This window comes from Neoarthrinium moseri (assembly GCF_022829205.1).
Source record: "Neoarthrinium moseri strain CBS 164.80 chromosome Unknown scaffold38_Wmoseri_CBS_16480, whole genome shotgun sequence".
Lineage (NCBI taxonomy): Eukaryota > Fungi > Ascomycota > Sordariomycetes > Amphisphaeriales > Apiosporaceae > Neoarthrinium > Neoarthrinium moseri.
Window position 1 is genome coordinate 69,110 of NW_026055152.1, and position 24,839 is coordinate 93,948.

A 24,839-nucleotide genomic window follows, 5' to 3' on the forward strand; every position below is an offset into this window, starting at 1 on the left:
CCATCATCCTTATCATCATCGCAGCTGTCGGCTTGCCACGTTTTCGCGGTCTCGGTTGTCATCCTTCGCCTCGGCTGCCTTATGACTTTTGGTTTGCTTCGATCCAAGGGCGCAACTGTCGTCGCCTCAGTTGTGTGGGCCTCTGACCTCGGTTGCGGGCGCTGGCGTTGCAATTCTCCAAAAGCTGCAGCGACCAACGACAGACGGCGGATGCATAATTGCATGTTGCTCATGCATGATAACAGAGGGACGACTGTGCAAGGGCCTCTAACGTAAGTCTACCGGACAACAAGGGAGCATCGGCAGTGAAGGAGTTGTTGGAGACTTGGATGTGAATGATGTTATTTGACTGAGACCTCACCGTGCTTTCAGAAGGCACAGCCACTTCCAACGCATGACTCTGGTGTGTATGCTTTGAGGTGCACGGTTAACATAGTGTCTGTGTGCGCTACATGGCTGCTCCCATCGTCATCCTTAGAAAGGGGACGGTGTCGTTACGTAGATGACCTGCGCAGGAATGGAAGTCCAAAAAAGATAAATCACATGCTCGAGACACAATAACCATGGCATATTGGTTGTAAGTTGGTTCACGCTTTATCCGCGCATGGGAACTATCAGACCAGCCAAATTCATCACAGATGGATATCTCGGCGAGAAAACTCGTGGTAACCAATGAATGTAAACACCACCGTATCGGGGTGGCCTCTCCCCGTGTTTTGAAACCGTGACACCTGAAGACCTCAAGTTTGCATAGTCCGCAGTATTAGGAGCGTTGCCGCATTATGTACTTAAGTATTCCTGCGCCCAGCTCACCGCACTGAACGCTGTCGTCCGTGGAGTGGAGGCGCCGCATGGGATGGTGGGGTTGGATTCAATGCGGGCCAACGTCAGTTGGGCCAGGCCAGGCTAAACAGACGGAGCAACCACCAGGCTGGCTGATGATCCAACAAGGCTCCTATATTTCTACCTACAACAGCACCAACCGTATATGACGGGGCGTTGAGGTCTCCTGGCAATCGTCTGCGGTTCCGTGTCGTCTAGCTACAGCCATAGAACAAGAAATCAGCCAACATGCAGTCCGGAATCTCAGGTAACTCACCTCCACCAGCTCAGCCGGCCTGGCCTCTATTCTCGTGAGCTTGACCAAGGATGACCTTCACTAATGCGTGAACCCAATTACAGCCTCCCAGGAGCTGGTCTCCCAATTCAACAACCTCCTCTCCGACAACTCCATCTTCGGGCTTCTCGTGACTATCCAGGGCGAGTCGCTCGTCCCCGTGACGACACTGCCCTCGTCGTCCGCCGACTTCGCCGGCAACCTGTCGACCCTGACCCCGCACATCCAGGCCAACGAGGCCCTCTACATCCTGCTGCGACGCGGAGCCCAGCCGCCGGGCTTGGTGGCCGTGACCTACGTGCCCGACACGGCCAAGGTGCGGCAAAAGATGCTGTTCGCGGCCACACGCCTGACGCTGGTGCGCGAGCTGGGCTCGGAGCACTTTGCCGAGACCATCTTTGCCACCACGCCCGCCGAGCTGACGCCCCAGGGCTTCGAGAAGCACGACCGCCACGCCGAGCTGGCCGCCCCGCTGACCGAGGAGGAGCGCACCCTGGGCGAGGTCAAGCGCGCCGAGGCCGAGGCTGGCTCCGGCACCGGCGTCCGCGAGATCCATCTGAGCAAGTCCATGAACATGCCCATCGCCGCTGACGCTCTGGCCGGTCTGAGCGAGATGGCGAGAGGGGAGGGCAGTGGCATCGTTATGCTGGTGGGTTATACTCGGCCCCATATACTACGGACACAGCGGGAACAACATATACTAACCTGGGAAATTACCCGAAACAGAAAATCAACCCCTCGACCGAAATTGTAGAACTCGACCCGGCCACTTCATCTGCCTCGCCGTCCTCGGTCGCCGAGCTCGTCTCGAGCATTTCGCCCAACGAACCGCGCTTCACCTTCTGGCGGTACACGCACACGCACGCTGGTGCCGAGTCCAGCCCGGTGCTGTTCTTCTACACATGTCCCGCGGCAGCGGGCAAGTCCATCAAGTTCCGCATGATGTACCCGCTCATGAAGCGCGCGGTCCTGACCGTGGCCGAAGGCGAGGCCGGGCTTCAGGTGGAGAAGAAATTCGAGGTAGAGGAGCCGTCCGAGATCACCGAGAAGTCCATCCTAGACGACCTGCATCCCCAGGCCGAGGTCAAAACGGGGTTCAGACGGCCAAAGAGACCTGGTCGGTGAAGAGGAACGCAGCATTCTGTCTGTGGCGACCAGCGAAATTGAGCTTGCCGGGATGTGGATGTCGCATAGGCTTAGAGAGTACAGGGCGTGTTTGAGTCACACGGCTACGGCCATAAACCTGGGATGACTTGACAATACAAACAGCGCCGCCACGCGCAAGCTTGACTATGAAAAAAAAAAGGTATATACATTCCGAGCTGATGCTGACGAACGCTCTATCCAATGATGATGCACTGAATAATCCATATACTTCGACCACGCCTCCGAAGGGTTCATTTGGCCAACATAAAGAAAAGGGGAAGAAAATTTCGTAGGAACATTGGGCTTTTCCTACTCTTCGTACTTGTTCCCAGTGATGATCGATGGGCCGCTCTTTTCTAATTTGTCCTTGAGGAACTCGTACACTGTGAAGGTGACGGCCTGGCCTGGCGCGACACGCATGATTCGGGGGGTGATGCCCTTGTAGAACGCATGGAAACCTTCTTGCCTATTCGCAGCATGTCAGTAACCGGTGTCGCATCCAACATGGGCAATGGGCAGTTAAGGCCCGAGCAATGAGCCCAACAGGGAAATACATTCTATAATGGCTCACAGCCCAAGCATGTACAGACGAGGGGTAAACTCACTTAAACATCTCCGCGGCGATCTTCGTGATACGCTGCAGAGCACTGACGCCCTCCTCGGCCGTCGCCTTTTGCAAGCGCGTCTTGATGGTATCGATGGGCGCGTTGCTCAGGGGCCCCATGGCGCCACTGACGAGGCCGATGAGGGTGGTCTGCCACGAGGGCAGGTTGCCGCCCTCGTACTGGGGCTGGTAGCGGCGCAAAGCCTCCTTGAAGTAGGTGTAGGCAGTAAAGTTGACAGCCTGGTTGGAGCCCTGACGCAGGGCCGTCAGCGAGACGCCGCGGTACAGGGCCGAGAAACCCTCCTCCTTGACGACCGTGTAGCAGGCGTGCGCGGCGTTGCGGTACTTGGGCACGTCGAGCGGGTCGGCCATGCTGTGGTGCTGCGCCTGCAGGCGGATCTTGACCACCTCCATCGGCGTTACGACGGCCACGGCCTCGGTCACACCCGCCGCCAGTCCCGCGAGGAATGTCGCCTTGCCCGTCACGACGCCGTTTCCGTCCGCCAGCATCTGCTTGTACGCCTCGAACGACGTAAACCGGATTGCCATCTTGGGGACAATGCCCGTCAGCACGGCGCCCAGCCCCTTGTACAGTCCCAGCGGCGTCTCGCGCTTCACGATCTCGGCGCCCGTCTTGATGAAGCCCCGTTTCGGGGCGCCCGGTTGCCGCGCACGGCGGGAGAGCTGCATGCGGACTTTTATCGTGTCTATATTGAGGGGAATAGGTCATGTCAGTCTCGTGAGCCGATAAAAGTGGGAGACAGAAGGGCCACGAGCCAAAATCTCAAGAATAGGACATACCGAGAGGATGGCATACAAGTGCTTCCATCATACCCGCTCCTCCACCGGCTGCAATTGCAAAAATCAGTCAATTGGCTCCCAATAAGTGATCCAGCACGGTAGGCAACCCACCAATCAAATTTGTAGCCACCGACGGCGGCTTCTTGCCGTCTCCATTCACCTTTGTTGCCATTGTGGTTGTCGAGTGTGTGGGCTTGCGCCCTGTCGTTTCTATAAGTGGCCTATACTGTTACAGCAAGATATATATCGGTGGCCGGGCTCGGTGTCGTGTAGAGTGTTTGAACAAAGAAACGTCCCGTATGCGTATAGCCCAGCAAGAGCAGGGGCACAACACCGTCGATCACAAAGGGAGAAGGCGCTGAATGGCGGCAGCGGGTAAGGGAGTAATCTAGCCGACCAAAGCAGGGGTAGGTCGAGGCCTGGGAACCAAAGTGTTTATAGGGTCTCTGCTCGTCTAGGAAACCGAAGCCAACACAGCGACAACAGTAGCTACCGTGAAGGAAGAGAGAAAAGAAAAGGTGAGCCAACAAGATCCTAAACCTTCATGGCCCGAACCCTGGGCGGCAGCCATGGGGGTCATGTTGTGTATATAAAGAGAAGCCAATACCGAGCAGCCGGCCCTAACGTTTACCTCGTGCAGGGTCTGGTGACTCGAACCCAAGGGGCCCGGCCCAGCCCAGCCCAGGGAGCTGAGAAAGCCCCGAACGTATTCGTACACACCCGCGGCTTGAAGATGGGACACATAGAGAGACAGAGAGAGCTACACTCGTAGCGTGATCCGGTGGGGTCCCCTGGGGAACTCTATGCCGCCCTGGGGTGGGCGTATGGGGCCTACAGTGCCTTACCCCAAATCCACGCCCGCACTGCCGGAGGCGGTGGTATTCGGCGTACCGGAGCTTGCCTTGAACGTCAACTTGGCGGCACATCTCGTCATGCGCCTGCGCTTGCACGACGTATATCTCTGAGCCATTGCTCATTTGACGGCCTGGGCCGTCCAATTGGCCTGGGGACTTGCGCCAATTTCACACACCACTTGGTATGACTCTGCGGCGTGCGGGCGAGGGCAAGCTTGGTGGTTGCTCGGCCTGTGACACCCGGGGAAGCAGAGGAGCGTGACGTCGACAGCTTCTCCAATTTACCGACCAGGAGCCGAGCTTGTGATTATGCGGGGGGTGGGCAGGCGCCGCAACAGCTGGGCTGGGACTTGGGGGCGGCAGACTTTGGGGCAGGCAGGGGTCCGGCCAGCACGTTCGTCCGTTGACGTCGGGACTATCCGGGGCACGAGTCTCGCAAACCTCGATCCATGGCGCGGCTTTGTCCAGTGTTCTTTTGGCCCTGGCCCCCTACAATTCCGCAACCTCGGCCCATTCTCGCGTGGCAGCCGGCTCGTTTGACTGCCATTTCCCACCTCGATTTCGTGTCATGCACAGGCACTGGCGCCAAAGAACGAACATGGAATGTTCCGCACGTTGGCCGGTTGGATACGCCTCGGGATTCTGAGGAATGTCAGGTGATCATCTACATACCCCAGGGCAGTTTGCGTTGGTGGCTATCACATGAAGAGATGCCAGCCTACAGAGCAGTGCAAATTCCGCTCCGCGGAAACGGCACCTTCGCGTTTCCGCTCTCCGTGGGACGGGTTCCTCAAATAGCTGTATGGGCCGGTTCACATATCTACTGCAAGTTAAGATGAACGCCCTCTTGCTTTAATAGGACAAAGTTGATTGAACGGGTGGATTTTCTGTATCAGTTCCTGGTCTCAAACATGACAGACCGACTTGCCCTAATCCTGTCCATTGAAGCCTAGAATGATTTTTCGTCGCGGCATAACCGTCCGGAGCCATGCTATAAATCGAAACAAACGCCCTTTAGGCCCCGAGTATCTGTTGAGAATTTGGTTCTCACGTGCCTAACCTGGCTTGTTCTAACAATTGTGGTATCTTTTGCGCCATTACAAAAACATGACGAGACACCCAAGAACCCAACCAAATATCATATAAATCATAAAAGGAAATCAAAACAGGGACGCCTTTCACGCGGGCGTACCCCATTCGGCAGCTTCCGATGGATCGCAATCGAAACGGTAAAGGCGGACCTCACCATCTTCGCCGCCGCTCGCCATTCTACAATCGCTCAGTCCGACGCACGTCACCGGGCCTTCGTGGCCAGTGAAAGTGCGTTCGCACTTGCCCGACCGAGGATCCCAGACTTTGACCGTCGCATCGTTCGCGCCAGTCACATAGCGGAGCGAGTCTCCGACCAGGCCCCAGATGCCCTCGACGTGGCCAAAGAAAGTGCGGAGGCATCGGCCGCTCGCGGTATCCCAAAGACGCATCGTCGCGTCTAGGCTACCGGTAAGCATGTAGCGCGGTGGCAATTGTCGAGTTGCATTCTCTGTAAAGGCGTGGCCGTAAGCCGTTCGTTCATCGTCAGCCGGCGGTGAGGGAAGCGGTGCCGATGATCCCGGACCAGGAGTGCCACTGCGGTTGCTGGTAACAGAGACAGCATCCGAGTCGCGAGCAGTTCCGTCGTCGAATTCGTAGTCGTCAGGTAAGGCCATTACTTGCTGGACTTGACCGACATGACCGTCGTATGTCTTGATGCACCTCTGGGTATCGAGATCCCACAGCTTCACAGTGCAATCATCGCTGGCAGAGAGGAGAGTCCTGGATGCGACGTCGATCTTGACTTGGTTGACCCAGTCGGCGTGTCCCCTAAGGCTGATGATCTGTTGAGTCTTGAAGTTGAAGACCTTGATTGTCTTATCCATCGAGCCGGAAGCCAACAAGTCGCCATCCATGTGAACTGTGATGACGCCGCCGCTATGGTTCAGCGTGTTGATACATGCTCCTGTCCTCCAGTTCCAAATCTTCACTGTTCCGTCGAGGCTTCCGCTGACAAGAACGCGATCATCGAATTGCAGTGCTCGGATGCCCATAGTATGTCCCTCAAGGGTGCGAATGACTTTACCCTTGTCCATGTCCCACAACTTGATAGTGGAATCGTAAGATCCTGTCGCGAGAATGTTGTCGTCGAATTGCAAACAGGTCACGCCGTTGCTGTGCTCGCCACGAAATACTTTGATGGAGCATCGGCCGTACTTCCAGTTTGACCCGATCCGGAAACGATCCCGATACACGTCCTTCCAAGGTCGGAACAGGCGCTCTACAGAGCTCCTTTGTTTGTCCTCGCCACATGGTCGTTTTGACTTGGAAATTTCACCTTCTTCCAGCACGGACGCGTCCCGTTTCTTGGAGGCTGCTGGCGGTGCTGATGCAACCTCACTCGCAGTGCTGGTTACTGCGCCATCGTGAACTTCAACAACCTCGGGCTGGCGGGTTCGTGCAGCGAGCTGATGTTGTTTCTTCCAGCCTTTAAGTCTCTTCGTCTCCAATCTCGGAAGTGCCCAGCCGCAAGAGGTGCACTTGCGTTCAATGTGCTGCAAGCACATGTGTTGCCAGACCAAATCATCGTTTGCTAGTGTCTGCCACCGATGGCTCACCTGGGAGGCCTTGCATAGGGAAATACAATCGAGGGAACGAAGGATCTTGAGCGAGACCTCGGTGGGTAGTGCGGAGAGGAAGTCAATCTTCAGCTGCTCGGATACTTCTCTTGAAACCATGGATAATTGAGGGAAGCAACACTGGGTAATGACACCCTGGAGCATCAACTCGCGGTGCCTCGAGGGGGCGGCGGAGAAGAGGGACCAGACATGCGTGATGGCCTGCTGGTCGGCTTGCGATAACCTCTCCAGTTCGCTCTGGATAGCGCCCATTTTGGACTCGTCGGCAGCTCTGCGGCACTTGGAGTCGGGTCGGTGTCGATAGCAGAACTTGCTGCTGGGGTCTTTTATATTGTTGGAGTTGACGTTGGAGGAGAAGTCGGGCTTTCCGATAGGCGCATAAAGCCCCGGAATGTGCTCCCTCAGGAAGGGGGTCACAGCCTGGCTAGCCAACTGCTGTGACATGTTTGGCAGTCGTGAGCTGTCCTCCTCGTTCGGTCTCCTCCTGTCGCAGTTGTCCCTCGATGGTGGGATGCCGTCCTCGGTTTCGTGTACGGAGAAAGAAGCGGTCGAAGATGGCGATGGGAGGTTGTGATTGGTGAGGGACGATGGACGGCTATGCTGCTTTAGAGGAATGGAGGTAGCATGCGCTCCATCCGAATGCTGGGCGATGGCATCTTGTCTCGCAAGGGGCACTCGGCCTGTTGGTGGTGAAGTGCTGTGATTTTCCATGGTCGGGGGAGGGGGGACGTGTTGGAAATGGCGGAATGATAAACTCAGAACCAATGCTTGGTATTATCAAACAGCTGCAGCCCCTAATGCGGATGCCGTGCTCATGGCACTGACCAAGTTGTGCGACGTGAGCAGGAATGGGCGAGGTGAGGTCAAACAGGTCGAGATGGCGTGCTGGCGGTACAGGCAAAGCATCGAACGGCAGCCAACAGATCGGCTCGTCTCAGCCCAAGCCCAACGAGATGTTCCCACGGGTGGTGCCGCCTCAAACGAAACACTGCACAACCAACGGCAGTGCCTTGACGGCTGAAAGCAGCGCGATGGGGTAGGGCCTGGGGGCGGTTCGTTCGGGGACACTTCTGACCGCCAGATGTCTGGTTTGGGAAACGCAATAACCCAGGGCCAGTTGCGCAATCGTCAGATCGCCTAGGGGGTGCGCAAGGACGTTGGCTCAACCGTCGAGCGAGTAGAGTGCTTGCTTGCGTCCGTGGGCTGTGTAGAGTAGGTTATGTTAATTTGGGGGACGGATGTCGTAAGATGCAGGTTGGCTCAGCCCGCCAGACCGACACTTTCAACCGACAGATGTGCGCTGCAGCAGCCGGAAAGAAGAAAGCAATGATGCCCGATTGCGTGTATGCGTACCGGGACCACAGGGGCGTTGCACGACCGCAGAAAAGCCTTTATAAATGGAGGCGTGGGAGATGGCGAAATCGTCGGTTTTGACTCAGCTTCTGTTCTGGCTGCTCCAGCGTCCAAGTCAAGTCAAATCATTCCTGGATGGCGTGAGCAGGGCCCAGCTCCATCTAACTTAGCACCGGGGCATGCCTTTCTCATGGACACAATTGGGGCTTGCGACGGCGCCGATTGCGTTATCGCACTCCTGGAGCTCGTCACACCCAATTAGCGACCCCGGCGGCGCCCACTCTCATGGCGTCGGTTGTCGGACTCGCCTCGCCCAACCGGCCGGCCGATAGACTCGTGCTGGAAAAAAGGCTGTACCCCAGGAAATGGGCCACAGCCTTGCCGGGAATTATGGAGCCCAACTTTACGGCTGCTGACCGCCCTCTCAGCTTGTGCTTTTACCCCATGTCAGCCCCCGTTTTATTGTTGGAAAGTTTGCGATGCAAGACTATCACCATGACCTTCACAATACGCCTGGCCAGTGTCGGTATTTGTGCGCCATGAACGGCGTCGTTTTGAGACGCCGTCTGCCTCAGCGCAACCTGCGAGACTCAGCTGAGAGCCGTCCGACAACCGCCTGCAGGGACGGGTATCGCGCGGATCACCGGTCAGCCGCAGCGGCTATGATCACGTAATTGACGCTCGGGCCCCGGACAGACCCAGGCGTGAGCACATCATTTTCCTAGCCCTTTTCGTCTTCTGTGCAATGGCCAGGCCAGGCAAGTCGGGGCTCCGTCCGCGGCCTGGATCCTGGCCAACTGACGAGATTGAACAGGCCTTGTTCGTGATTGCCAGTCCCGGACCCCAATGCGGGTTTGCCAACTTCCCAATAAGGCCTGCTGGGCATGAGACCTCATCTGGAACCCGGGCCCCACGCCGCAGACCGAAACGCTGATGTCGCCATACCTAGTCCGATTGCCGTAACTTAGTCGTCCTCGCGGTTCTTTCAACTGACATGAGCCGCGCTCGAAATTTATGTAAGCCACTTGGTTAATCCGTGAAAAGGCGACGGCAAGTTGAAGGCATCTATTTTGTGATCTTTCTCTACATGCATGAAGCAGATACACAATGCAGTGGTCGCATTGACAAGCAGATGGTTCAGTCCAGTAGTCTCGGGCCTCACGGTGCGTTCTATGGCGTTTTAGCACTCATGTGCTGTCGTTGACCCTTCTTCCGGATTGCGAAACAGTTCATGCCTTTACGGGGGGAGATGAGCAGTGGAACAATATCGGTACTCTACGGCGCTGTAGGTTTGCTACACTGTCCCATCAATGAAACCGGACTCCTCAACGTCAACAGACATGTATACAATAGTTGCAAAATTACGATGTCCCTGACTCTCTAGCTACGGCCTTGGAATGACGAGCCAGAGGACTCTTTACGCTGGTGAGAGGCTGCCAAATTTTCCGGGAATCACTACGAATATATCAAACGCCGTAAGCAAAGTGTGGTTTTGCACGGCTTGATGGGCATTTACTGAGGTGGGCGTGTGTTTGTCAGGCAAAATTTCGTCGTTTCCCCGTCTCAAATCTTGACAACTGCACGTAAATTATACATATCTATCTTTTTATCTATCTATCGAAGAACAAATTATGGAAGTAAATTCAAAAAAAAAAAAAAAAAAAAAAATTCCGCAGCTTGGAAACACTTCTAAGGGGGGTGGGGGGCACAAAAGGGAAAAAGGAAAAAGAAAAATATTTCAAAGACAAGCAAAAGTAGCACCTGCTGGTTTCGATCCAGCGCCCTCCGGGTGACCATGATTATCATGATTATGAGCCCGGCGATCTTCCTCTGATCTAAGGTGCTCGTGCTTCCAACTGAGCTACGCTGCTCAGTTGCTTGTTGATATTCGGGTGCTTGTTGGCAACAATGAGGTTGCTGCGGTGTGGCATGGAGACATGGAATCCCCCAAGGCAACCGTTGGCAGTCTGGCCTTGGGCTGCGCGGACGCTCTGTGTAGTCGACGACTGGTGAAAAGCTCCCCCATCTTGTGCAGCCCTTGGTAATACAAAACATCCAGGGGGGTCACTGCCTTCAACATCCCCTCGCTCGCTGCTCAATCCGGTGCTAGGTGCAGTGCTACCTCGTTATACACAGGTCCAGCTCGCCGCCGCATTGATATCCCCAGAACCAGTGTACTTCAGCTGAAGAGGGTAGCGGCACAGATTCCTGGTGAAGCCACTCGAGCCCTTGGCTGCAAGGGTATCTGGTGCCGTCCCATTCTCGACCCACGCAACCAAGGCATTGAAAGGGTCTTCAGGCACGGCGCCGTATCCTCCACTGCAGTGATCCACACCAGGGGCCATGAAAAGGCGGAAGAACTCGTCCACCTTCGCTGCGCCGCCCATGGTGTTCTGCACATCCACGCGGTACTGCACAGAACCATTACCTCCGATGATCGAGTCGGAGAAACCGTGCCATGAGAGCAGCTTCCCACCCGCCGATTGGAAAGATGACAAGTCGGTGTTGGAGGTGCCACTGAAGTTGTGGTACATGTCGATGGACTGCTGGAAGATCTTTGGGAAAGTCTCGTACGTCACAGTAGACAAGTTGAAGTTCGGCTCCCTCAGAACAAAGTTCTTAACCCAAGACGTCATCAGGCTGGGAGGTGATGTGCTGGCAAGAGTGCCAAGCGGCGTGCCCAGGGGGATACCGGAGAACAGCTTGTTGCCGCTGGTGTCGACCGGCCCATGGGCAATGCTTTTGAAGATCTTGGCCTGACGGGCGGTCAGCGTCGGGCTTTCGGAGCAGTTGGACGCCTGGCCGACCAAGGACGCGGCATCAAAGTTGCATGTGTTGGGGTTCGAGATGAGCCCATCCTTGCCTCCATCATCACCGTCGCAAGCGGCGATAGCCGCGTTCGTCAGCGCGGTCAGGACGCACTTTGGCACAAACTCGCCCTCCACGGTCTGCACGACGAACGGCCATAGCTGCGCAACCTGAAAACGATCATAGTTGATGGCGGGAGACGCGGCATAGACCCCCTGGTAATCCGTAGGATATCTCTGGACCTCCATGTTTCCCTGCCTGCCTCCAGTGGAGCAGCCATTCCAGTACGAGTACACCGGCTCCTGTCCGTAGTACTGCTTAGTGAGCGCCTTTCCTACCAGCGTCATCTCGTGCACCGATAAGTAAGCGAAGTTGGTACGGAGCTGCGTGTCGTTGGCCCATGCTGCCCCGTCCGACGAACTTGGCAATCCAGCGTTCGTGGTTCCGGCAGCATATCCAGCCGCAACAGGATTTGACAGAGAGCTCGATGACCCGCCGGCAACAGCACCACTTCCACCAGTGCCTTCGTAGCGCCCATTCCATTCTGTAGGAAGCCAGGTCAAGATGTGGACATTGTCGGCAGCAGTTCCATGGGTGAGGTATACATCTACAGCACAGTGTGCATCCTGCTGTGTGGCATTGATCGATGTGACCACGGCACCGTCGACCGTAGGTGCGGATAGCGATGTACACGATATTATAGGCTGTGTAGCCCGGCCTTGGAGAGGTTTGGCCGTTGCCAACCCGGCGAGCGCCAAGATTCCGAAATGCTTCATTGTGCTGTCCTGGATTATCGTCCGTGTTTTGCCTTCAAGCGTGGATTCTTGGTTCCTGTTCTACACTTGTGCATTTCAGATGCCGATAGTTACCAGCTTATATACGTCGAACATTGGCAGTGACTGCCTGCCTGCCGTGATGTGGTGCCGGCACTGCCGGAGGCTTTCCACTGCGAAGTCATGTTCGTAATGCTTTTATACTTTTACGCGTATTGACAAAAATCTGCTGGTTTCCGGGCGTTAGACCTGAACGAGCGTGGTTATGCGCGATATGTTTTGTTCTTCGCTCGTATTGAAGTAGAATTGTGTGGAGTGTCCAGGCTTTAAAGTTGAATGAGCATACCTGCGTGTGGGGATAAGTAGGTCGGATCGAATCCCGCGGGCTGGGAATCATTCAACGGCCCACTATCCACGTGGACGCTCGTATGTAAACGCACAATCCAGCCGCTCTTCAGTCAAGGAAATCGGCCCTTCACAGCTGAGTATATAATGTCCATCGGAAACAGCTGCAGGTTGCCGATGGTCAAAAGACTCATTGATGACAAACAGGTTGTGATCATACTTTACAATCGGTACAAAAAGTTAGCCTGACATGGCTACCACCAAGACTCGCGTGAACGCATGGCCAAAAGCTTGTGCATGCGACTTCCCAGTAATGCATAGTAATACCAAACCTTTGAAATTACGGAGGTTAGGATAAATATGTCGGAAAGCTTGGAGCAGACTAAGAAAACCAATACGATGTGAGCAAAGCGTACAGAGAAGTGATGGTTTGCTACTCAGGCTTCTGATACGTTCTAGCCCGCAAGGCCCCCTGTGTCGATCCGCACAAGGAATCATACTGCCAAGCATACACAGTACTCTCGTTTGTAGGGATCGCCAGCGATTTTGCGTCGTTGACTCCAAAAAGGTCCACTCATTCAGCCCAATATTTCCCGATGGCTGTTTAACATCACATTCTCTGTATAAGCCTTGCAGTATACTGACGATCCGTTATTGATGGCTCGGGGAGTGCCTCTTTGGCTGGCCTCGATTGAATTTCGTTTGCCAGCAAGAATGCATTTAGCAAGGGCAGGATAAGCTCAATGATAAGATCAAGTACACCGAAAGAAACTGAAGTTCATCACTTTCGCTTGAAAGATGTACGAGTGTTTGAAACCTTGAATGGTTACCTAGGTTATCTGCCAGGAGACTCGCCTTGTGACTGGTCCGCTTCTATGGGACACACATATTCAAGAAAACGCATACGTGCTACTAACTGCCACCGTTAGCTCCGGGAGAAGTTACGTCGAGATCACAGTAGTATTCCCATCAATTGCATACTAACCTCGGAGAATGACACCTTCTACGCTCGGCGCACCAAGAAGTTTCCGAGGTATTGTGGGGTGCAGATGGGGCCACCAGCACCGGGTGCTATAGCCCAGGCAATAGGTATATCAACCTGCATTGGGGAATGCTGCAACCCACCGAAGACCGAAGCCAGTAGTTTGTTTGGAAGGGGTTTTCTTTTTTCCATTGCCCAAAGAAATTTCCAAGTCCTGACTTGGTTTCGAGTTGGTGGAATGAGAGTCCCACTAGCCCCTTGTGACCCATTCATTTCCCGCTCACTGGTGGATTCTGGTCGTCCCGCACCCAAAACGGGGTTGCAATGGTTGGCGGCCGAGCGGAGCCAGAATCGTCAGTAACTTGCAAAAAAGGGGAGTACGGGGTAATCATAGCACTTAGATGGACATGGATTTAAATCTCTACGTCTGCTCTTTTTCCTGATATGTGTGTTGCTCAAAGATCAGCGAGCTCTACCTTTTAAGCTTAATCATTCGCTCATCGTACCCACTTACTAGAGAGCCGGGCTCCATTCGTCAACGGTCTTATCAGTCATTGAACCGATAGGTTTTTCTTTATACACACGCCATGTTGACATCCATCTTTACTACGCTGGCACTTGGTGTGCTCCAAGCAGCCGCCTCGCCAACGCGCGCAGAACTGGCTCCGCGGGCTACACCAACTCTATACTTGTGCGGTGACAGCACCATGGCCAAGAACGGCGCGAACGACGGCTATACTGATGGCTGGGGCCAATATATCAGCAAGTACCTGACCATCAGCGTGGTCAACAACGCTATCGGCGGCCGGTCAGCACGCTCTTACACGGATGAAGGTCGGTTTACCTCGGTTGCCAATTCGGTGAAGTCTGGAGACATTGTTGTCATTGAATTTGGCCACAACGACGGCGGCTCACCTTCGTCGAATGACAATGGCCGCTCCGACTGCCCTGGTGCTGGCACCGAGACTTGCGTTTCGGACAAGACTGGCAAGACCGTATATACCTTCGTCTTCTACGCTGTCCAGGCGGCCAAGCTCATGACATCCAAGGGTGCTACAGTCATCCTCAGCTCTCAGACGCCCAACAACTTGTGGGAGGGAGGTGTATATGGTTCTGGCGCACCGCGGTTCGTCGGCTACCAGAAGACAGCCGCAAGTTCCATTGGGAGCTCAAGCGTCACATTCGTGGACCACTTCCAAGCCGTGGCCAACATGTACAAGAAACTCGGCAACTCTGCCACCAACGCGCTATACCCCAAGGATCACACGCACACAAGCCCTACCGGTGCTGATTTGAGTGCGCAAGCATTTGCCCAGGCCATTGCCACCAGCATGAACGGCACAACTAGCCTGAAGAACTACGTCAAGAGCCCGGCGCCGACGGTGTACTAAAAGTCGAGACACTTCTTGGGATCCGCGGTTTCAGAAGCGGAAGTGCCCGTATACAATGCATTCAGACGTCTATAATTAAGCAGAGTCGCCTCTAAGCGTGGCTCCCCCCTACTGTATATAAACTTCAACCCTACATAACACTCTTCATTTCCGAGCCAAAGCTACTCATTCTTGATCATCTTGGGCACCTGCGTGAACTGCCGCCGTGTGTTCTGTTCTCTTTCTTCTTCGTTTTTCAATTTCTTTTTCCCGAATCCGAATGGAGGTTCAATTCCGTAACGTCGGATTGGAATAAATACCCTTGTTCCCCAACTCGGATCCACTCTCATTCAACTCGTCTTGGCAGGGGCTACGGCCCACTGTGGGGACTATAGCTTACTAAAAAGTGTGCATCCATGGTTCTGTTAAGTATATATCTTGATTCCAAAGCCGTAGTGAAGGGAAGTTTTAATGACCCCATGTTCTACTCGCTATCTCCATGTAGCAATCAAGTTCGACGCCGGGATCCAATTTCCAATGTTGCATGTCAATATGTTTCTTTCTAGATTGATTATGCATACAAAAGTATAGATGACACCCCGCAAAGGAACTTGGATTATTGTTGGCTTATGTTAAATACATTGCTTGGAACATGAATAAGTCTTTGCTTCAAAGTCCGTATTATAAGAAAGGCTTGGCCAGCCTATGTTAAAAGATGGCCAAAGCATTAGGAGGTGACCCAACCAGACCTGGAATATTCAGTGGTGCCGATGTTAGGAGAAAGCTGTAGCGTTTGGACTTCTTGCAATGCTCGGAAAGCGCTCTTAAATCCCACAACTCGCCAATACTCATGCCGAACATCGACAAAAGCCACGGATGAAGAACTGCGGTAAAGTAAGCAACCCATGCCATTGCTCTATAGCACCTGAACTCACCAAGGTCCTTTGCGGCTCCGGCAGACCCGTCTTCTTTCAGGGGCCACAACGCTTCAAAAGCGATCGCATCTCCGGCAACAGCAGCAAAATGCTGGTTCCACAGCCATTTCACAGATTCCACTACAGGAGTGAACGTTAGCGTCTCACCCATCAAGCAAGCCTCTGAGTCCGGCTCCACATCTAGTGTCTTATCCAGTCTCTCCAGGAGATCTTGCTCCATATTGCAAACTAACTCAGTGGCAGAGATTAAATTTCAATGGTACTTACTAACGCCATGCATTCCGGCCATGCCAAAATTTTGGAGTTTAGCGAAGTCTGCTGGTTGCATTGACTCCAGGATTTCAGTGGCACCAGTACGAATGATCAGGACATCTCCTCTGCGAAACTCAACACCTTGGTATTTGGCCACTGTTTCAATCTCTTGAACGGTGATTCGATGGCCATTCAGGGGGTGAAAGACGGCGTCAAGCCCAGTCTTACCATCAGCGGCAGCTTCTCCTTCGTACCAAGCCTTGAAGTCGATGAGCACTCCTCGTGCTGCTAGGCCGCCAACCCCATGCCAGTGATCTAGCGTTGGCATTGTATTGTCAGTTGTTGAAGAAGCCGATAAGCCCTCACGAGTTACTTCGATTCCATTGTAGGCTAGTTCGGTCTCCTGATGCTGCCAATGCACGAGACTGTCCCATTGGCTGCTTGCCTAGCACACAGTTCCATATGTCAGGTTCAAGGATCTCTCCTAGCAAAGACGAACATTACCTGAGTGTTGAAATGCAGTTCATCATCCCAACCAGAGCCATCCACAGAGCCTTCCTCTTTGAAGTTGATGATTTTATGGGCTGGACGTATGCGACCAGGTGTCGGCAGTCTCATGGCATTAAGAGGCCAACTGAGTTATGAAATAAGCGTAAGTACATGACAGTATCGAGTGATTGGCTCACTTCAATGAGATGGAAACTCCATCTCTTGCCTCAGCACAGGCTGTCGCAACTACGGGTTGCGTGAGTAAGTTCAAGGTCCCTAGCAAATCTTTCTTGCCATTTCGGTCGAACACGCCCCAGGCACATCCTTGAGGCATGCCATCTACGGTGGGCAGACTGTCAAAGTCGGGAATTTGGTCAAAGTCCATTCTGACTGGTCCAATCAGCTGACCGCGGCGTAAGCAAGGGGTCACTTTAAGTCTGATATAGGAACGTGCCCGGTAACGCTTTGAAGAAGAGAGACAGGTTCCTTGATACTTACGATTAATACTGACAACAGTGTCGTACGCAGACAGGATACCGATCTTCTGCCGAACTTTGATCAGGTCGTACGGGTTGTTTCAGTGTATCACCATGCCACATCAGATAAATTGTTTGAACAGCCCCGAGGTCAAGATGCGGAAACCGGGGAAATCCAAACTTGAGCGAGATGCGCAGTCAACGTATTAGAAGAGCTACAATCTTGCCTGGCACAATGTACCGTTACTGGAGTTGCAGATTTCAATGAGTTGTGGATTCGCAACAGTCTTGGCTGCAACTCAGCCTCCGCCTCAATATAGTTCAAGTATGTAGAGTTTGGGAGGTTTGCGATGGCGTTATATGGCAGAGAGCGTGAAACCAATTAGGTAGGGAGGTCTGGACGACGCCCGTGGGTTCCTCCCCGCTTTGCTCAAGTTATGTAAGGGCAGCATGTTGGAGTACAGGGTGTGGAGATCCTGCTTGAGAAGACGCCGTCGCATTGTACGCTACTGCGTTATCCGAAGACGAATACGGCGATGCATATTTCCATGCCGATCGCCTTGTAATAATTCTCCGCAGAACGTTAGATGACCGCTGGTTTAATACAAAACCCGGGGAATCGGGTTGGTTGGAAGGCCCGTGTACATTGCCGAGACACCTAGGAGGTGGCGGACTGCACGCCTTTCCATTGTAACGTCATTCAATGTCGCACGCAGACTACGCGCTGTCGTTGCCTTGACTTCTCAACCACCTCTTTACCTCTCCTTTTAGACTCTGATCCCTTGCAACGAATGGTACGATGTAACCGGCTTTGCTAGAAATGTGTGGGCCTCGAACCCCTCCCAACGGTCGGCAATTCCCATATAAACTTGGTGTACTTCCCGTGCGAAAGCCAGCCAGCCAACAATTTCCACTCCTCCAAGCCATTCAGCGATATCCTCTGTCGCTGCGTGTTCTTTCTCCTTACTCGTGACAATGGAGCCTTCGGCAGCATTGGCGGCCATGCCGCCAGAGCAACAGAAGTTCATGGTAGAGGCAGAGAAGCGTAGAAGGGCAAACGGCATGGCACAGTTTCAAGAATTGCACTACAGCAATGATGACCGCCTTCGACATCTGGCAGATGATCCGTTCGCTGACCATGCAGAACTTGATAAGATGCCGTTACCCATCGAGTCGGGAGACCGCGTGAAGTTCTTAGTGATGGGAGCTGGGATGGGCGGGGTCGTGAATGCCGTGCGACTAGTTCAGGCCGGTTTCTCGACCGAACAGATTCGCATTGTTGAAGTCGCCGGTGGGATTGGGGGTACCTGGTACTGGAACCGGTAAGGCACCAGCACTTTTTCCCAGTCCTGAGTGACAACACTGATTTGCTACCAGTTACCCTGGGCTACATTGCGATATAGAATCTTACATCTACTTGCCACTTCTTGAGGAGATGGGGTACATCCCAGCGCAGAAGTATGCATCGGGGGCGGCAATTCGATCATATCTTGTCGACGTGGTGAAGAAGTATGGCCTGGACAAGACGATCATGTATCGTACTGAGGTAAACGGCCTGCAGTGGAGCGAAGACGTTCACGCTTGGAGGGCAGATATGACGGTCAGCCGTGGCGAAAATGGCCAGAACAAAAGTCACCTTTGGGCCAACGCCGAGTTCGTGCTCCTCACCACAGGCCTGTTTCCTCGACCGCAAGTGCCAAAGTTACCAGGTCTCGCTGGATTTGAGGGTGCCATGTTTCATACAGCCAGGTGGGATTACAAGGTTACTGGCGGATCGAGCGAGGACCCCTTTCCAGCCTTGGATAAGCTTAGGGGGAAAAGAGTTGGTGTTATTGGCACCGGGGCTACCTCTGTGCAAGTTATTCCAGAGGTGGCAAAATATGCCAGCGAACTATACGTCTTCCAGCGTACACCCTCACAGGTCAATGTTCGAGCACAGCGTGACACAGATCCAACTGAGTGGCGCGAAACAGTTGCTGCCATGCCAGGCTGGCAAAAACGCCGACAAGAGAACTTCTCCGAACATGTTGCTATGGGTGCGCCAGACGATCATGAAAACATGGTCGGCGATGGGTTTAGCAAATTGAAGGCTTACTGTGCCATTATCGGAAGCGACCAGTTCGGTATGATAACTCCAGACAAGATATCGGAGCACATCGGTACCATGCTAGCGAGGGACGCAGAGCATAATGCAAAAGCGCGCGCCAGAGTTGCTGACGTGGTGAATGACAAAGATACCGCTGACAAGCTCACGCCGTGGTACCCAACCTGGTGTAAGAGGCCCACATTCAGCGATGTCTACTTGCAGACATTTAACGAGAGCCACGTCCATCTTGTTGATACGGAGGGCAAGGGCGTTGAGAGTGCGACTTCTCGGGGTATTGTAGCAAACGGGAAAGAGTACTCTCTCGATGTCTTGATCCTCAGCACTGGCTATCGCTCGCCCGGGGTGGCGTCTGGCAACCCAGCCGCACGCATCGGCATAGAAATAGTTGGCTACGGAGGTCGCCGTCTTGGAGAGAAGTGGGCTGCTGAGGGTGCGAGCACCCTGCATGGATGCGCTACCAACGGGTTCCCGAATCTCTTCTGGATGGGACCTTCGCAAAGTGGAGCAGCCCCAAACTACGCACATGTTATCGAGGTGCTCAGCAACCACGTTGCCTATATCATCAGCCGTGCCCATCAAGAATCCGGCGGGACACACGTGGATAAGGTGGTGATCGAGGTATCGCTTGAGGCAGAACAGGAGTGGGGTATGAGGATAGCCCAAGGTGCGGCACTCCTTGCGCCTGTAGCCACCTGCACTCCGGGATACATCACCAACGAGGGTGAGGCCATCAACACGAAGCAGGATCCGCAGGAGATGCTCAAGAGCGCTAAAGGTGGCCCTTGGCCTGAAGGAATGATGGGGTATATCCGTGTACTAGAGGCGTGGCAAAGCGATGGACAGCTGAAAGGCGTCAAGGTTGACGTGGCACCAAGACCGGGAGGACCATGAATCCTCGAGACGGCCAACTTAGAAGATCAGTGCTAGCATAGAGTTCCGGCGCCAGCCTCGAGAGCAAAGAGGACCCCGTCGCTTTTCATAGCCGCTGTGTTGTGGGCAGGGCATATTTCTGCCAATTCATGACCTTTGTCGCTTGAACTTTTGCACCAATTCTTGGTTTTCAGAACTACTGATCAATTCCTCCAGACGTCGCTCTTGGGTCTCGAGGCGTTTGGCCGACATAACCCAGTGGAAAACTTGTCGCTTGTAGCCTGGTGTGCGGCTCTTGAGATAAGCGGCCGCAGTCTTGTTGGATGTCAGGCGCTCCGCAAACTCGTTGCTTAGGGCCAGTTCCCGTTCGAAACTCATTTGCGCCGTATTCTCCTCTGTGCGCCTGGCGAACGCCGCCCTGCCGGGCTCTTGCATACGGCCTGCAGCCTCTAGAAGCGCAACCTTGTCGACATTGACCCGGCTCCAATGGCTCTTCCTTGCTCGGGGCGTGAATCGCTGAACAAGGCGGCTGTCATCCACTCTCCGCCGCTGCCCGTCAATCCACCCCCAGCACAGTGCCTCGTCCACAGCATCGGACCAGGTCACAACCTGGAGTCCCGTGTGCTTCTTGAAGTAACCAACGAACACCTCGCTCTTCGAGTCGTGATTTGCGGATAGCCAGGCGCCAAAGGCTGCTGGCGACTGGAAGTAAATTGGGTCCTCCCAGCTGTTGGATTGGTGACTAGGGGTGGGGCCCCGTGCAGCACGACGCGACTGACGCCCTCTCGAGCCCGCTTTTGTTGCCATTGCTCTCAGGCCCAGTATCATGGACGAGCGGCAGGGGGGAATCATAGGTATGTGCCCGTAAAAGCAGTGAACGAGAGTCGGCGAGATGCTTGTGTGAGGTTGGATCGCAATGACGGTCAATCATTATTCCTGTGCCGCAAGCCACATTCTCAAGGTCCAGTACGTCAGGTTCGGCCGCGATTCCAAGTCGTGAGGACGATCAACCCCGCGAGCAACGCATTCCCATGTGGAATAGCGTACAGTTATACAATTGCGTTTTGCCTGGCGAACTTCTACATTTCTTTGCTTAGGGAATGGCCACGAGTTGACTAGGTATTGGAATGAGGCTTCTCACTTGGGAGTGGAGGGAGTCCTGTGGTAACTTTGGTTGTTTGGCATCTGGTTTCCACTTCCACTTATGGCGTCTCGGTTACTCATGCACACCATGGACATGAAGCCCGCATCAAGCCACCCACTCGTGCCGCTTTTGATAGACGAATCCACTTTCGCCTTCGATAAACTCACAAGCAACTGCATATCAAATTGTTACGTACTCAGCTGGCCTGCTCGGTGCTGTGCAAGGGCGGCTCGCAACCGAACACCGAGTGATGGCTTATCGTCGCGCTAGCTAGCGTTCAACCCCACACTGCTGCACGCAAAGCGCGATCGGCCAAGGTCACTTTCCGGGACGTTATCATCTACCATCCACCCTCGGCCGCGTACGGATACCCTATCCGGCAAAGCACAACGGTCTAATTCGCATATTCACATAGTTAGGCCGCCTCCGGGCTTAGGTATAAAGTCTACTCAAAGATCCTGCGGGCCTCCGTTACTAGGCAAGTCCTGCAACTACATCCTCGTGAGAACCATTGCCTTATCACCAAACGCTACAGTAGAAAAAAACACCATGCATCCTCTATCGTCACTATGCGAAGCCGAGATTAGCCTCTCGACGAAGCTCGTGCGTGGACTCCATGAGCCGGGCACAAAGCTTCGCTTCAAGGGTATTACCACCCATGAACCCTCACGGAAAGAGATGCAGCAGTACCGAGCTCAGTCAGACGTGAAGAGCTATACCCCACCCCGAAGGTCATGGGTCAACTACTATCTCACGGGTACTGCCTCTTTCTTCGAGGTTATTATTAATCTCACTACTGGAACTATTGAGAAGAGCATAGAGGTGCCTGCAGGCTTTCATGGCCCTGTTGACGATGAAGAAATTATTGCGGTTGAGAAGATCGCGCTGGAAGACCCCCGCACAAAGGTTGAGATTGAAAAGTTGAAGCTCCCTGATGGGGCTGTTGTAGTATGCGACCCTTGGATCTGGTAAGTAAAAACCTAAAACTACTATTCGCCTATCTCAGGTTCATGGTCACTAAGCCCAACAGGGGTGCCGATGGTGTAGCAGACGATGTCCGCCAATACCAGTGCTATATGTACATGCGTGACCCGAATAAGCCAGCTGAGCTGGATAGCAACCACTATGCATTTCCTCTCACCTTTTCGCCCGTAAGTTCAATCGATATTCCAGGAAGCAAGGGGGCATATATATCCATTAACGTTCTCGGGGAACCGTTCGTTCCGGAGAATCAAGAAAAGCGTGCCTCACGAGAGGTTTCTGGCTAGCACTTCACTGATACCCATCCGCTCAGGTTGTTGACGCCGTCACGATGCAAGTAACAAGGATTGACTACCTTCCTACCGGGGCTGGATTCGAGACGACATCAACACAGCCATGGAGAGCCACAAAGCCGAATGAATACATACCCGAGCTCAATGAAAAGCGAACTGGCTTGAAGCCCTTGAGAGTTCTGCAACCTGAGGGTGCGTCCTTCGCTCTTGAAGGTGATATCCTCAAGTGGCAGAAGTGGGAAATGCGCACAAGCTTCAACTACCGCGAGGGTATGGTATTACATGAGGTTTCATTCGACGGAAGACCGTTGTTCTACCGTGTTTCGCTGAGTGACATGTCCATCCCGTACTCAGATCCCCGTGCTCCGTTTCACAAGAAACAGGCGTTCGATTTGGGCGATGCTGGAGCAGGATTGATGGCCAATGATCTCAAGCTTGGCTGTGACTGCCTCGGAGCTATAGCTTACAAGGATGGGCTCATTGCTGACGACCAGGGGCGGCCTGTGGTGAAACCCAACGCAATGTGCATCCACGAACAAGATGCAGGCATCCTGTGGAAGCACACGAACTATCGTACCGGTCGACCAGTTGTGGTAAGGCGACGTGAATTGGTGATTCAGTCGATCATCACGGTATCGAATTACGAGTATATCTTGGCTTTCATTTTCGACCAAGCAGGAGAGATGACTTACGAAGTCCGCGCCACCGGAATCTTGTCTACACAGCCCATCGATCCTGGTGTCGAAGTCCCTTACGGTACTGTGGTACATGACGGGGTTTTAGCCGGCTACCACCAACACATTTTGTCCTTGCGGGTTGATCCCGAACTAGACGGTGACATGGATAATAGACTGGTGTACGAGGAAACCAGCGCCCTTCCCCGCCACCCAGAAACCAATCCTCACGGCAACGGCTACGTTAGCAAGCGCACTACTGTCGAGAAAGCTGGTGGCTATGACTTGGAATCCAAGAAGAACCGTGTTTTCATGATTGAGAACCCCAAGAAGAAGAACCCCGTCAACGGCAAGAACGTTGCATACAAGATGCACATACCTCCGGTTCAACCCTTACTGGCCGAAGAGAACTCATATCACTACAAGAGGGCCGAGTAAGTCACGTACCAAGAAATTCTACATATGTAGCTAATTATCCTAGCTTCGGTGACCATTCTGTCTACGTAACAAAATATCAAGAGAATGAGCTATTCGCCGGTGGACAATACACGAACCAGAACAAACAGACTACGGGTGTCCGAAAGTGGGCCGCCAGAAACGAAGATATTTCCAACGATGATATTGTGGTATGGGTGCAATTTGGTCTGCAGCACGTCCCGAGGATAGAGGACTTCCCGGTTATGTAAGAGTCCTCTGTGGTTAATCCTGTCGCTGCAAGTTTGCTAATTATATTGTCAGGCCAGTTGAGATCGTCAAGGTTGCGTTCAAGCCAGTAAACTTTTTTACACGTAACCCGGCAATTGATGTGCCTCAATCGACGTAAGTCCTCTCCTGAGCTGTGGAACTTGATTAAAGATAGCTAAAGTCTTATCAGACAAGAGTTTAATCAATCGACGCTCCTGAACGGACACCAAAATGGGGTCAACGACAACAAGAGTGAATGCTCGTCGTGTCAGTGAAGATTCCAAACCCCACCACGGCGGTATCAAGAGATATCAGGTCAAACCAGCAAGCGCCTTAAAAGCTCACACGAGAAAAATCTATCACTGTCTGTATGTCTCGGAACAGATGTCATATACTTAGGTAGCCTCGGTGTCTTGAAATACATTTACGCCAACTCTGCAGGAATTTGTCCTTCTTCTGCAGGAAGCTGGTGCAATCCTGGTCGTGCATTAAGTTCAGCCAAATGTCCCATTCTTGCAGGAGGCATTGACTCGGAGCCGGTGTTGGTATCTTGTTTATCACCATGATGCCCCTACAAGCCCTTGTGATGGCTTCGTGTCTTGTGTCGACGATACTGGAACAACCCTTCAAGGCTAGCTGCAATACCCATAACGCCTCCAACTGTCCCTCCCACGATAGCCCCCACGGGTGTCTGCGTTGGAGCCGGGTCTTCTACGCCTGTTTCAACTTTAGCAATTAAATAGGATATGAGGCAGGTGGTTCTAACTGTCGGAAGAATTGCTTGATATGAACAACGCCTTCACTTCATTGCTCGACCACTTGGTTGTCGAGATATTACCAATCAGCGATTAGTTGCATACCAATGACTGAAATGATCTGTCTAAGGGCTATATTGATACTATACCAGTACTGAACCATTTGCGGCGATTCATATGATGCCGAATTGGGTTTGCAGTTTTGCCTCCGCTGATCCTATGCCATCCCACGGGACATATTTTGCTCCGTACTCTATGATTAGTACACCATCGGAGCAAAGTAAGGTGGGCAATACCGCTTAAGTTGGATGATCATCGAAAACGGAGCAGACCGTGATGATTTGCCAATTATTATTA

General features: G+C 53.3%; 9 protein-coding genes across 9 annotated transcripts; 4 read left to right on the forward strand and 5 right to left on the reverse strand.

Annotated features, from left to right (window-relative positions):
* Positions 1 to 1,071: 1,071 nt before the first annotated feature.
* JN550_008781 (uncharacterized protein) lies at positions 1,072 to 2,242 on the forward strand (the record flags this gene model as incomplete). Its single annotated transcript, XM_049320780.1, has 3 exons — positions 1,072 to 1,090; positions 1,183 to 1,766; positions 1,844 to 2,242. 3 exons carry the CDS (start codon positions 1,072 to 1,074, stop codon positions 2,240 to 2,242), a joined length of 1,002 nt encoding a protein of 333 aa, XP_049169167.1.
* Positions 2,243 to 2,572: 330 nt separating this feature from the next.
* JN550_008782 (uncharacterized protein) lies at positions 2,573 to 3,840 on the reverse strand (the record flags this gene model as incomplete). The annotated part of the gene is made up of 4 exons (XM_049320781.1): positions 2,573 to 2,729; positions 2,869 to 3,574; positions 3,669 to 3,716; positions 3,780 to 3,840. The coding sequence occupies 4 exons, from the start codon at positions 3,838 to 3,840 to the stop codon at positions 2,573 to 2,575; spliced, it is 972 nt and encodes a 323-aa protein (XP_049169168.1).
* Positions 3,841 to 5,700: 1,860 nt separating this feature from the next.
* Positions 5,701 to 7,902, reverse strand: JN550_008783 (uncharacterized protein; the record flags this gene model as incomplete). Its single annotated transcript, XM_049320782.1, has 1 exon — positions 5,701 to 7,902. The coding sequence occupies one exon, from the start codon at positions 7,900 to 7,902 to the stop codon at positions 5,701 to 5,703; it is 2,202 nt and encodes a 733-aa protein (XP_049169169.1).
* Positions 7,903 to 10,670: 2,768 nt separating this feature from the next.
* On the reverse strand, positions 10,671 to 12,128 carry JN550_008784 (uncharacterized protein; the record flags this gene model as incomplete). The annotated part of the gene is made up of 1 exon (XM_049320783.1): positions 10,671 to 12,128. One exon carries the CDS (start codon positions 12,126 to 12,128, stop codon positions 10,671 to 10,673), a length of 1,458 nt encoding a protein of 485 aa, XP_049169170.1.
* Positions 12,129 to 14,039: 1,911 nt separating this feature from the next.
* On the forward strand, positions 14,040 to 14,843 carry JN550_008785 (uncharacterized protein; the record flags this gene model as incomplete). Its single annotated transcript, XM_049320785.1, has 1 exon — positions 14,040 to 14,843. One exon carries the CDS (start codon positions 14,040 to 14,042, stop codon positions 14,841 to 14,843), a length of 804 nt encoding a protein of 267 aa, XP_049169171.1.
* Positions 14,844 to 15,530: 687 nt separating this feature from the next.
* JN550_008786 (uncharacterized protein) lies at positions 15,531 to 16,883 on the reverse strand (the record flags this gene model as incomplete). Its single annotated transcript, XM_049320786.1, has 5 exons — positions 15,531 to 15,706; positions 15,758 to 15,877; positions 16,025 to 16,454; positions 16,514 to 16,643; positions 16,696 to 16,883. The coding sequence occupies 5 exons, from the start codon at positions 16,881 to 16,883 to the stop codon at positions 15,531 to 15,533; spliced, it is 1,044 nt and encodes a 347-aa protein (XP_049169172.1).
* A 1,066-nt stretch (positions 16,884 to 17,949) lies between these two features.
* Positions 17,950 to 19,972, forward strand: JN550_008787 (uncharacterized protein; the record flags this gene model as incomplete). Its single annotated transcript, XM_049320787.1, has 2 exons — positions 17,950 to 18,296; positions 18,352 to 19,972. 2 exons carry the CDS (start codon positions 17,950 to 17,952, stop codon positions 19,970 to 19,972), a joined length of 1,968 nt encoding a protein of 655 aa, XP_049169173.1.
* A 126-nt stretch (positions 19,973 to 20,098) lies between these two features.
* Positions 20,099 to 20,758, reverse strand: JN550_008788 (uncharacterized protein; the record flags this gene model as incomplete). The annotated part of the gene is made up of 1 exon (XM_049320788.1): positions 20,099 to 20,758. One exon carries the CDS (start codon positions 20,756 to 20,758, stop codon positions 20,099 to 20,101), a length of 660 nt encoding a protein of 219 aa, XP_049169174.1.
* Positions 20,759 to 21,644: 886 nt separating this feature from the next.
* Positions 21,645 to 24,002, forward strand: JN550_008789 (uncharacterized protein; the record flags this gene model as incomplete). The annotated part of the gene is made up of 6 exons (XM_049320789.1): positions 21,645 to 22,063; positions 22,126 to 22,246; positions 22,390 to 23,477; positions 23,525 to 23,725; positions 23,782 to 23,862; positions 23,918 to 24,002. 6 exons carry the CDS (start codon positions 21,645 to 21,647, stop codon positions 24,000 to 24,002), a joined length of 1,995 nt encoding a protein of 664 aa, XP_049169175.1.
* Between the last annotated feature and the right edge of the window lie 837 nt (positions 24,003 to 24,839).